This window comes from Podarcis cretensis (genome assembly GCF_951804945.1).
Source record: "Podarcis cretensis genome assembly, chromosome: 8".
NCBI classification, from domain to species: domain Eukaryota; kingdom Metazoa; phylum Chordata; class Lepidosauria; order Squamata; family Lacertidae; genus Podarcis; species Podarcis cretensis.
Genome location: NC_137177.1, coordinates 83,643,010 through 83,655,821, shown reverse-complemented (window position 1 = coordinate 83,655,821; position 12,812 = coordinate 83,643,010). Strand labels below are relative to the sequence as shown.

Sequence of the window (12,812 nt, the reverse complement as noted above, 5' to 3'; positions counted from 1 at the left end):
AAATGTGTAAAAATGGGAAAATATGGATGATTGGCAGAGAAGCTGAGGGAAGTCCAAAAAATTGAAATTTGTGAAAATTGTTTGATATGGTAAATTTGTATAATGGAAAATTCAATAAAAATTATTCTAAAAAAAAAGAGAGAGAGAGAGAGTCGCTTCTCTGTCTGCCAGAATACCTGATAATGACTTACGGTACTTGATTGCATTTTCTGAGTAGCCTGGCCATACCTTGGAGATGGCAAATACTTCAGTTCCTGAATTTCTTACACATTTTGATACCTTTGCTCAGCTTAACTAATACTTGCCAGGCTGTATTTGCAGGAAGGTGTAAACCCCTACAGTCCAAAGACAATAGGAAAGCTTTTCCCATTTCCTTCCTCCTTGCAGAGAAATATTTGAGGTCAAATTGGGAGAGTCAAAATAGCTTCAGGGTTGCTCTTCTGTGCTATTTCAAACACATATACATTTATGAACATTAATTCTGTATTTGAGACCTTAGAATCCTGATAAAAATTGGATGACACGGATTCCTCTTGGATGACTCTGGGTATGTGTACATGATGAAAAAAACGCCCACATGTGTGTGTGTTGCCTGCCTAGCTGACTGGACTGCTCTCCCCGCAAGGAATGCATCCTGCTAATCACACTTTTTCAGGAATTCAAGGCTGGCCGCTGGGGTTGGGGTTTTTTTTTTTTGTTCTGGTCTGGAAAGAGCTGAATCTCTCCCCCCCCCCCCCGCCTCCCACTTGCAGAGCAGTGTGTTCCTGCAAGCTCAGGAGCAAAATGATCTCCAGTAAACAAAAGAGGGAGGCAGGCAGAAGGGGGGTGGGGGGTGGGTGGGTGTGTGTGTGAACTTTCCCCTACATTTTGCCTGCTTCCCTCCATTGCCCAACCCCTTCCCTGGCACCCAGGCAAATACTGTAGAGAGGAAGGCACCACCAAAACATCCCTCCCAGAGGCGGAGAGTCAGCTGAGGGAGGGGGCTGGCCAGCGATATAAGCCCAAAGGTGTCACTCAAGTGGCACAAACAAGCTTGCATGGCACAGAGCAAGCTGGAGAGCAGGGCAGGAAGTGAGAAGCTGGTTGCCGGAGGAGAGGGGCTGATCTCCCTAGGAAAGGAGGAGTTGGTGGCGGCATTGGCACTGGCCAAGCAGGCTCCTGCTGGGGCCCACCTGCGGTCCCACCAAACTTCTCTGGAGACAGAACTCTGCTAGCTCAGTTTCAGAGGAGACCCCCCTGCATGTCCTGCCAGGTCGTCCCCATCAACAGCTGGGCCAGCGGGGGCCACACCATGGAGCCCCCACGCAGCCACACGGCAGCCATGCTCTCCATCTCTCCTCCGGTGGATTTTGTGCTGGGGGCCACGGCCTGCTGCATGGCCTGCGTCTTCACCAACCCTCTGGAGGTGGTGAAGACCCGCCTGCAGCTGCAAGGGGAGCTCCGCTCGCGGGGCACCTACCCTCGCCATTACCGGGGGGTCCTGCACGCCATGGTGGCTGTCAGCCGGGCTGACGGGCTCCGGGGGCTCCAGAAAGGCCTGACGGCCGGGCTGCTCTACCAGGGACTGATGAACGGCGTGCGCTTCTTCTTCTACTCCCACGCCGAAGACATCGGCTTGACGCAGCAGCCGGGCGGGACCATCATGGCAGGGGCTGTGGCCGGGGCGCTGGGGGCCTTCGTGGGCAGCCCAGCCTATCTGGTGAGTCTCCTGGCGATGCTCTGCCTGGCAAGCCGAGCTGGCTTCAGGGCAGTGGGCAGCCTTGTGTCTCCGTGACCCCTGCTTTGTAGCAAGTAGAAATATGTTATTTTGTCATCTGAACCTTGCACACAGGCCAGTTCTCATTATCCCCATCTTGCAGAGCTAGAACTGAGGCAGGCAGAAAGCTGGCCAAGCCCCACAAATCTGCAGTAATTCTGTTGTGAACCCGTGTCCTGTTTTGCCCGTGTATCAGGCGGCTCCCTTTCACATGGCTTGCTCCCATTTTACAGAGCAGGAAGCTGAGGCAGTTGGCCTCTGGCCATGAACTGTGCTTGTGTCAGAAATGGGATTTTTCAGCACAGGTCTGCCACATCCGAGGCATTCCTGTTGCGCCTCTCTTGCTGTGTCTCTCAGATACCCGCTGGTGGTCTGTAGAACAGCTGTGACGTCCCCCACCCCTTGCCCATTGAGAGCCAGAGTGCTGTAGTGGTTAGTGCTGGGCTAGGACCAGAGCTGAGTTCAAATCCCCAAACAGCCATGAAGCTCACTGGATGATCCCTGAAAGTATAGTCTTGAGCCAGTCTCAGTCTCACCCACCTCACTGGGTAGATGTGAGTATAAAATGAGGAGGGAACCCCATATACCGCTGCTGTGAGCTCCCTGGAGGAATGGCAGGACAGAAACGGAAAAAAACCCTGGAGGGCTGAACAGTTTCTTCCACAAACAGCTACCAACCACCCCAGAAAATGGCTGCTGGTTGCTTGGGTCTGTCTTGTCTGTCCAACCGTCCGTCCTAGAGCTTTAGGGTAGCCCTGTGTGGGGTTGCAAGAGTTGCTCTGCAGCATTCCTAGAAGCTGTTCCTGTTTCGTAAAGCTGCCAAGAGTCTTGTCTCAGCGAAGGCAGGCTGTGAAATGTGGGCAACGTAGGAGCAAGATTTCCAGGGGATGTCTGACCTTCTCACAGCCTCCTCCTCCTTGCCCAGAAGAGAGCTCAAGCGCACAAACCTGGGGCAATCTTGCTCATTTGTGCCTGGGATACAAAACCGCTCTTTGCTAGAGGTTAGGTGCATGTGAAATGCACGGCCTATCAATCTTGCACTGGCCGCCCTGGATCAAGCTTGTCTCTAGCATGTTTTGGGCTGCAATTTCCACTGGCCCCAGCCTGACACCAGAGGAGCCCAGGCGAGAGCCTTTCTCCACCCACCAACCTGTGGTCTGAACAAGGATCCCAAGTAGCATCAGAGGATGCTGAGGTCCGGCACAGAACGAAGGGAAAGTTGTGTGCTTTAAAAGATACGGCACAGAGTGAGCACCAGTGAGGAAAAGATGGGGAGTGGTACCTATTTTTCTGAAGACCTGGTGGTTAAGACATTCTTAGAGAGCTGGGGGCATAGATGAAGGGTGGCTATTTTGCTATCTGTGTTACAGCCTAACACACCCTTCAGGGGAGCTCAGGACTTCTGAAGACAAGGCCAAGACCTGGCAGGCTTAGGAGCTGCCCCAATAAAATATTTGAAGGGGCTGCCCCCCCCCCCAGAAAAATGTGATTGGCGTTGCCATTCATACAGGCGTGTGTGTGTGCTGCATCTTGTGATTGATTATGTGGGATGGGACCTACCTGGGCCCCCTCCCCAATATCTTATGCAAGTCAGCACACCTGCTGACAGGGCCCTGCTAAACGCTAGCAAAATCTCCAGTATCCACACTGCACGGTTCAGGGAGAAGACACCCTCTGGGCTCCAGCCTGCCTGAAATGAGGTTCCACTTCCCTGAGGGTGAGACGGACCATAAGCCCTCTGTAACCTGGCCTAGGGGCTGGCCGTTGGAAAGAGGAGCTGCGCCGCACCTTCCTGGGGTGCTCAAAAGTCTGATCACCAGCCAGGTAGAGTTATGTAACTGTCCCCAAGGTACCTCTCCAGGGTGTTGACAGAGCAGAGAAGGTGGAGGCGTTATTGTTGCCTGCAAGGTCGGGCAGAGTCCACCTCTTTCTGCAAAGGAGCCAGTGGTTCAAACAATCTGCGGTGGGGGGACGGACGACTCCTGCCACCTGCCTCTGCTCTCGCTGACCTTTCTCCTCTGCTTGCAACTCCAGGTCAAGACGCATCTCCAGGCCCAGACTTTGGCCGCCATCGCCGTGGGGCACCAGCACAACCACCAGGTGAGCTGGGGGTCAGGGGGGTGGCGGCGATGAGGCTTTGGGGGGTGAATTTGCAGGGGGTGGCCTCTGAGTGTGTGTGTGTGTGTGATGTCTAGTCTGTTGTGTATGCAGGAGGAACACAGAAAACCGTCTTCTATCAGGCCGGGCCACCTAACCATCAGCTGCCAATGGGTCTTTTTAAAACTGGGAATGACCTTCTGCATGCAGAGCAGATGCTCTAGCGGAACCTCCCCCCCCCCAGCTGGGACCATTTAAAGGGGAAGGGGTTGGTTGCTGCAGAGAAGAGGAGCAAGGATTGGTGGAGACAGCCAGCCTGGAAGAAAGCACTGGTTGAGCACACCCAAGGCCTTTGGGCTGAGGGCTACCATGCTCTGGCAGCATCGTCTGGACACTTTCTGTATAAATGACAGCCAGCCAATCAGCAGCCACCGTAACTGCCAGGGCCGCCTCTTCCATTAGGCAGTGTGAGGCAGCTGCCTCAGGCGGTGCTTGTGGAGTGGTCAGCAGCAGCAGCAGTGACGTGTTACGCCTGTGTGTGTGTGTGTGCCACTTCTTTCTGAGGCTGCAAAATGGCTTGGAGCAGCTCTCCTTGTTGCCCGCTGTCCCCGGTCCTAGCAGTCGCCGCAGAGGAGGGTTGATTCATTGACAAAGAGGCGCCTCTAGAGCAGGGATGGGCAACGCAGTGCCCCTATAGGTGATGGCGTTGGACTCCAACTCCCAGCTGCCAATGTGGCCGAGGAAGGGCCATAGCTCAGTGACAGAGCTTCTGCTTTGCATGCACAATGTCACAGGTTTGAGACCCAGCAACGTCTCCAAGTAGGGCTGGGGGTGACCCCTGTCTTGAAGCTCTGGAGAGCCACTGCTGCCAGTCAATGTATAAATGAGACAGACCTAGATGGACCCATGGACTGCCTCGGTATAAGGGGTGGTATAAGCGATGGCCGGAGTTGAAGTCCAGCAATATGGTCTGGCTTTGCTCAGCCCTGTTCCAGCCAACAGGGGCTATTCTTATTCTTCCAGGGAGTTCTGGTATGCCCACCACGCCAATATTTAGTGTGCCATCTTAGACAGCTTAATGCAGGGGGCAGCAAACTTTTTCAGCCGGTCTACTGTCCTTCAGACCTTGTGGGGGGCCGGACTATATTTTTTTTTTTGGGGGGGGACAAATTCCTATGCCCCACAAATAACCCAGAGATGCATTTTAAATAAAAGGACACATTCTACTCATGTAAAAACATGCTGATTCCCAGACCGTCCACAGGCCGGATTTAGAAGGCGACTGGGCCGGATCTGGTCCCCAGGCCTTAGTTTGCCTACCCATGGCTTATGGCATGTTAGAGGCAGACTCTGCTTCCTTTTCTCTTCTTTTCTCTGCCCCGTTAGGTTTAAATTTGGATTATGCCTGGCCTCTGCCACTGAATTTCCCCCACCCCGTTCCCTGGGCATAACGGAACAGGGGTGGGGGGCTCTCTTGCTTTTAAGGAGAATCTCAGCCCTCTCACTTTGCCAGCCTGAGAACCAAGTGAGTGTTTTGCAGCATCCAGAGTTGCCGAATGGGAGGAGTTGGGGAAGGAGAAGAGAGGGCAGAGGGTGACGTTGGCTTGTTCCCGAGCTCAGGTGACGTCAGCTGTTTGTGCCGCTCCGCACGGATTGCTTTCCAACCACCTCAGCATGTTTGTTTTGCAAAACATGGACGTCCTCTCTGCACCCTCCCCCTTGGCCTGAGCTCCCTCCGGCTGGCTTCTCTCCCAGCAGGGAGGCGGAAGCAAAGGGCCTGAGGAAGGGACCTCCAGCTGTGCCACTGGTGTGTGCTGGTCCCAGGCCCAGCGGCCAGGGGGTTCCTGCTGATGTGGCTCCCTTTGCCCTCCCTGGCACAGGGCAAGACCCTCTCTCCCAGAGCCCACCCACCCTCAGATCAGGAGATTCAGAGCTCTGGCCTGGATAGTATCTACCACACTCCATCCCTCACCTGGTTCAACTTGTGTTCAGGTGTTTTATGCAGAGTAAACCCACAGCGTTCAATAACACTGTAAATCAGAGGTATGAGATTCATACCCTCCAATATTTCTCCAATGAAAATAACAGCTTCTAGAGCCTAGGACTTGCCGCTCAGAAGATCGGCGGTTCGAATCCCTGCGACGGGGTGAGCTCCCGTTGCTTGGTCCCTGCTCCTGCCAACCTAGCAATTCAAAAGCACAAAAGTGCAAGTAGATAAATAGGTACCGCTCTGGCAGGAAGGTAAACGGCATTTCTGTGCGCTGCTCTGGTTCACCAGAAGCAGCTTAGTCATGCTGGCCACATGACTCGGAAGCTGTACGCCAGCTCCCTTGGCCAGTAAAGTGAGATGAGCGCTGCAACCCCAGAGTCGATCACGACTGGACCTAATGGTCAGGGGTCCCTTTACCCTTTATTCAACAACAACAACAACAACAACAACAACAACAACAACAACAACAACAACTGGGTTGCCCCAAACTCTGGGGGGGGGGCTTCCAACATATATAAAAACATAATAAAACATCATTAAAACAAACTGCCTTCAGATGTCTTCTAAAGGTTGTCTGGTTACTTATCTCCTTGGCTCGGGGTGGCATAACTCCATAGCCTCCAACATTTCTCTGATGCAAATAGGCACATCCTAAGGAAAAATGGGACATTCTGGGATCAAATCAGAAACCAGGATGGCTTCTGTAAATCTGAGACTGTCCCTGGAAAATAGGGACGTTTGGAGGGTCTGCAGATTCATTGGTCTGTGTGCTGCATCTGCTTTCCCTGGCCAAGGGGATCCTTCCATCGTGTGCCCATGAGGTCGTCCGTGGCCATGGAGCTGAAGTCAAGTTGTTCACATCAAAAATGAAACTGGACCACTTGGCTCTTGTGTCCTCTGGCGTTCCTCAGTCTTATGTGAAATCCAGATCCCCCATTAGACAGGAGGACCACTTCTGGGGTGAGGGGGCAGAGCCAGAGCATGCCATTTCACTGCTTGGGGTGAAAGAGGACCATGCCGCTTGCCCTGGGCATACAGGGGCACCACCCCAGGGTTTTCTGCCGCCCAAGGCAGCTGCCTCATGGGTGGACCAGGTCTGGGTGGGGGGATTACCAGCTGGGGATGACTTCAGACCTTAAGTGGGCCTCAATTTCAGGCCCATGGAACCAAGAGAACAGTCTTCATTTCATTTCAGAGGTACTCCCCCTGCAAGATCTCTTTCTGCATTGGCTCTCAGTGCGTTTCCAAGCACAATTCAAAGTGTTGGTGCTGACCTTTAAAGCCCTAAACGGCCTCGGTCCAGAAGGAGCGTCTCCACCCCCATCGTTCAGCCCGGACACTGAGGTCCAGCGCCGAGGGCCTTCTAGCGGTTCCCTCATTGTGAGAAGTGAGATTACAGGGTACCAGACAGAGGGCCTTCTCGGTAGTGGCACCCACCCTGTGGAACGCCCTCCCTTCAGATGTGAAGGAAATAAGCAGCTATCTTCTCTTTAAGAGACATCTGAAGGCAGCCCTGTTTAGGGAAGTTTTTAATATTTAATGCTGTATTGTTTTTAACACTCGATTGGGAGCCACCCAGAGTGGCTGGGGAAACTCAGCCAGATGGGCAGGGTATAAATAAATTATTATTATTATTATTATTATTATTATTATTATTATTTCTCCCGTCTGCTTCATGCAACAACAGCCTTGGTGGGTGAGGTAGGGTTGTTGTTGTTGTTTTGTCCAAAGCAAAATGGGTCAGGATAGGTGCATCATGTGCTCTTTGGTGTCCCTGGTAATTTGGACTCCATTGAAACCCTTCCTGAGCCCCTCAGGAGTCTGGAGTGCAACTCTTCATCACTAAGAGAGGAGGAAGTGCAGTTTGACCTCGTAGGCTTGGCCCTTTTGCCTTCAGATTAAGTCTGGGTTGAGGCAACAGAAGCAGATGGTGTATCTCTTTGAAAGAGAGAGAACGAAGCTACAAAACTAGTCATCCTAGTGATGCAAGCAATAAAACTGCTAGCACATTTGCAAAGCTAAGCAGGGTCCGGTATGGTTTCAAATTGGATAGGGGATAAGGTAAAGGTAAAGGTACCCCTGCCCGTACGGACCAGTCTTGACAGATTCTGGGGTTGTGCGCCCATCTCACTTAAGAGGCCAGGGGCCAGCGCTGTCCGGAGACACTTCCGGGTCACGTGGCCAGCGTGACATCGCTGCTCTGGCGAGCCAGAGCCGCACACGGAAACGCCGTTTACCTTCCCGCTGGTAAGCGGTCCCTATTTATCTACTTGCACCCGGAGGTGCTTTCGAACTGCTAGGTTGGCAGGCGCTGGGACCGAGCAGCGGGAGCGCACCCCGCCGCAGGGATTCGAACCACCGACCTTTCGATCGGCAAGCCCTAGGCGCTGAGGCTTTAACCCACAGCGCCACCTGCGTGGGTTGAGGGACAGTAAATTGGATAGGGGACCGTATTTTGAAGGGGTTGGACTAAATGGCCCTTGGGACGCCTTCCATTTCTACATTTCTATAATTTAATGCACATCACCTCCAAATCCTGGGAACTGTAGCTCTGTAAGGGGTAAACTATAGTTCCCATGTTTATGGGGAGGATCTGCTTGAAGCCTGAGAAGGGTGTGGCTTTCCTTCCTGCCCCCCCTTACCAGACCGAGAAGAGGGGGGCAAAGCCACAGATGAGTGTCCCGCCACAGTGGGGCAATGCAGGCAGCTGCCCCTGCTCTCTGCTGCCCCCTGCTGACTAACCCCTGCAGCTTTTCTCCCCCCCGCAGAGTGTCTCCAGCGCCTTTGAGACCATCTACAAGAAGCAAGGCCTCCTGGGACTGTGGCGAGGGGTGAATGGGGCCGTGCCTCGCGTCATGGTGGGCTCGGCCGTCCAGCTGGCCACTTTCGCCTCCGCCAAAGAGTGGGTCAGGAAGCAAAAGGTGAGGAGGGGGCCGGAGGAGGGGGGAGATGGTCCGTGGCAGTTGCATGACTCTGGTTTTGTCATTGCCCCTGGAACAAAAGTCTAGTTTATCAGCAGCGCCTCAGACCCACCCCGTCCTAAACCCCTTTCCAAGATGAGCCCTGCCAGCTTGTTTGATTCCTCTAGCAGATCCTCTCACCCCTTATATACCCCACTTGATCCCTGCACTCTGCAGAGGGTGGCCAGCTCATCAGGAAATCCGTTCCACACAGGGTAGGAACGGGGCCTTTTGGGTGGTAGCACCAACCCCTTGGAATTCTCTCCCATTAAATGTGTGACAGGCGCTGTCTCTGTTGCCTTTTGGCACCTGCTGAACACCTTCCTTTTAATTCAAGGCCTTTATCCTGCTTTATCTTTACATGGTTTAACTGTCTCATCGCTTATGTGTTGGCCGCCGTGGGCTGCTTTGGGAAGGTGGTATATACCTTAAATAAATAAATACAATATTCAGCCTATGTGGCTTTTCCTGTTGCTCGATCCTGATGCTGTCGAGAGCGGGTGGGGTGGGGCTGACAACCCCCCCTTACTGTTGCCCTCTTCTGCCCACAGTGGTTCAAGGAAGACAGCTGGATGGTGGCGCTTGCTGGTGGCATGATCAGCAGCGTGGCTGTTGCTGTGGCTATGACGCCCTTCGACGTGGTGAGCACCAGACTCTACAACCAGCCAGTGGACGAGCTGGGCATGGTAAGTCTCTCGTGCCAGGGATGGTCACTGGCAGCCTTAGGAACCCCAAGAAGCTTGTGGAGGGAGGTGAGGAGTTTCATGGCTCTGAGCCTAAATAGAAGCAGCCTGGGGCTAGTTCAGGGATGGGGAGCAGCTGCAGTCCCCCAAGGTGTTGCTGAATTCCCAGCTCCCACCGGTCAGCACAGTCAGCTGTCAAGGATGGTGAGAGGAGTTGCAGCACCCTTGTTCTGCAGGCCGTGTGTCCAGATTTTAACCAGTCTCTCTCCCCTCTGCCACCCGCAGGGCAAGCACTACCGCGGCTTCTTCGACTGCGTGGTGCAAGTCACCGGCAAGGAGGGTGTCCTGGCCCTCTACAAGGGCCTGGGGCCTGCCTACCTCCGCCTGGGACCACACACCATTCTCAGCCTCCTCTTCTGGGACGAACTGAGGAAATTCACCTACCAGCTCCAGGGGGCTTGAAAACCCTGCAAGAAAAGACATTTCCAAAGAGAGGGGCGCCTGCTCTCTTCCTCCCTCTCCCCGCCTCACTGATGGGACCAGAACATGGGGTGGGAGGCTGGTCTTTTCCCAGGCAGCTTTGGAATGAAGAATGGGGCTTTCGGCGCTGTCTGTTTTCTTTTCCCTGGACCAGAGGTCTTGGGTGGGGGCAGTCGTCCAGCTCCTTCTTCCAGGAGATGGTTGGGAGCACCTGGCCCCTTCCCCATCTTGTTTTCTCACTCGTCGTGTGACATCAGAGAAGCGGTCTCCAAGAACCAACTTTCTGAAAAGCAAGAATTGCAAACGCGCACTCGGTGCACGAGAAGGACTGTTGCCTCCGAGCCAAACACCAGCTTCACATCAACATGACCTTTTTTGGGAGGGGTGAGTTGCTCAGGGAGGGGCATCCCTGGACTAGCTGCAGCTCCACCTGTGCAGATTTGGGTGTTTGGTGGCCTGCAAACAGTATCCTGTCCATCCCCTGCCTTGGGACACACACTCCCTGCAACCAAATGGGTAGAGAATGGGCACCAGGCGTTAACAGACCAAAATAAAAGGGTAAATGGCATGAGAAGGCTGGCCCGGTGAGGCTCTCCCAGTTATGAGGCCTGATGGGCCAGTGTTGCTTTGGTTGGTGCAGAAGGCTCCAAAGCTTGGGTCTAAGGTAGACTGCAGCACGTCCCCCTGCCTGTGCCAGGGGAAGAGAAGAAAGCCAAAGAAGCGACAGGGAAAGGTGAGCAGAAAGACAATGCACATGTGCAGAGAGTGAGAGGCAAAAGTGGTTCGCCCTTAGCAGAAGAGGCTCCTGCTTTTTGAAGAGGTGGAGGCTTCTGTTCTAGAGGCAGTGGCCCTCACAAAGCCCATTCAGTCCTCAGGAGTTGGGGAAGGCGCTGTAGCTCTGTGGCCTCCTTGGCATTTGCAGGCAGTGCCAGGTTCAGTCTCCCAGCCTGAAACCCTGGAGAGCTGACAATAGGTCTGTTTTGAAACTCTGAACCCATCAGATGGGAGTTTGAGGAGTGCAAGCAGGAGAGGAGCTGTGGCCACTTTCAAGAACAGCAGAGCTGTGTTTTGGGTTGAGGTCAAAATCCTCCGGAGACATCTGCGACGCAGGCAACGCCTTAGCCTCTGACATTTGGACCCTGCCAAGTTCCCGTCTGTCCTCCTTGCACCTTGCCAAGAGCAGAGCACCCCCCTCCCTCCGGGACTGGGGAAGCAGGGGTGGCAGGTTCGCTCAGCAAGGTGATCTTGTTTCCTCCAACAGCTGCTGTAACTGGAGCCCAGTGGCTGGGCAGAGCTCAAGCCCAATAAAGATTGTTTCTACTTTGTTGTATTTATAGCCCTCTCTCAGGAGGTGTCATTTTGGAGGGGGGGTTTCCATGGATGAGTAGGCAATGTTCAGTTCAGCAAATAGGTCTGGGGGTGGGTTCTAAGCCACATTAGGCCTCCTTGTCCCCCACTTTCTTTCCAGGGGAGTTGGCAGGGAGCTCCTGTCCCCCACCAGCACAAATCTAGAAAGTCAACCATGAGTTGCTAAAGCACCTTTAGAAAGTCAGGGGTGGGAACAAGGGCACTGCCCTGCCCCACAAGGTTGTTGTGAGGGTCACTCAGACGATGGTGTGTGTGGTGTAGTAATATTGGGGAGCGCTAAATAAATCCCTTTGTGCAAACACTGTCACAGAGAGAAAGAGAGAGAGAGAGAGAGAGAGAGAGAGAGATGGAATCACAATGTACTCTCTTGCCTACACAGAACCCACCTGTACAGCCCCACAGGTAAGAGCCTCCTCATTCTATGTTCTCACTTCTTATCTCTAGTTCACCTTTCCTCCAAATAAGCTCAGGGAAGCAGCAAAAAAGGACCGTTCTCCACCACATTTCATCCTCACAACAACCCTGTTAGGCAGGATAGGCTGAGAGGGAGCAATTGGCAGTGCGCTTCATGGCCAGGTAGGGGATTGGAAATTGGGTCTCCACTGCAATAGCCTGACACCCTCAAAACCACTCCAGCCCATAGCTGTCAACTTACAGATTTGAAAATAAGGGACCAGCAGCCTCGAAAATAAGGGATCAGTAGCCAAAATAAGGGATTTTCTGGGCACAGGTATGTTCAACTTCTGAGCCCCTCCGAGCTAAAGGCAGAAAGCCCAGCCAGCAGCCAAACGAAGCCTCATCAATAAGGGACAGCAGCGGGACATGGCGCTGGGATAAGGGACTGTCCCGCCAAATAAGGGACGCTTGACAGCTATGCTCCAGCTCACTAGTGCACCAAGTTCAGTTTTTTCCTCAAGCAAAGGTGGGAGAGTGTTGCTGCTGTCTTCATATCCCGCTTATGGGCTTCCTCTGGGCATCTTGTTTGGGGAAGGGAAGAGGGAGTTGTGCACAGGCTGGGCACTTCTGAACAGCAGCTGTGGGACAAACAGCCGCACCCACCTGTGGACTTTCAGCTTCGCACATAAACAGGCACCTTCGTCAACGTCACACCACAACCTGGAATCCACCGGAAGGTGCCACCTCACCAGGTATACACTGTTGACTCTCTACAGGTGCCCTTGGCTGAAAGCTCACAGGGATGGGCTGGTCCCACCCGGTGGTACTTCTGTAGGATGGGAACAAGGTAGCAAGGCACACAGAAGGACGGAAGGGAGCTCAGCATGACTGTTGTCATCAGCAAGGCCAGCCTTTGTCAATCTGGTGCCCTCTGAGCTAGTTGGACTACATCTCCCATCAGCCCCAGCACCATGCAGCTGTGCTGGCTGGGGGCTGATGGGCGCTGTAGTTCAAAACATCGGCTTGAGGAAGGCCGAGGTGCACAAATAGCAAAAGAGAAGCAGCAGAGGAGTCATCAGCGA

The 12,812-nt window shown here is 53.6% G+C and overlaps 1 protein-coding gene across 2 annotated transcripts; it reads left to right on the top strand.

The window, feature by feature from the left end:
- Positions 1–1,007: 1,007 nt before the first annotated feature.
- Positions 1,008–11,296, top strand: SLC25A34 (solute carrier family 25 member 34). Of its 2 annotated transcripts, XR_013841609.1 has the most exons (6): positions 1,008–1,699; positions 3,791–3,856; positions 8,612–8,764; positions 9,355–9,489; positions 9,772–10,545; positions 10,842–10,856. XR_013841609.1 is itself a non-coding variant. In XM_079987225.1 (5 exons), exons 1-5 carry the CDS (start codon positions 1,241–1,243, stop codon positions 9,946–9,948), a joined length of 990 nt encoding a protein of 329 aa, XP_079843351.1. In that variant the 5' UTR covers positions 1,008–1,240; the 3' UTR covers positions 9,949–11,296. The 2 variants fall into 2 exon arrangements, 1 of the variants encoding a protein (XP_079843351.1); XM_079987225.1 differs by having other exon boundaries at positions 9,772–11,296.
- The last annotated feature ends 1,516 nt before the right edge of the window (positions 11,297–12,812 follow it).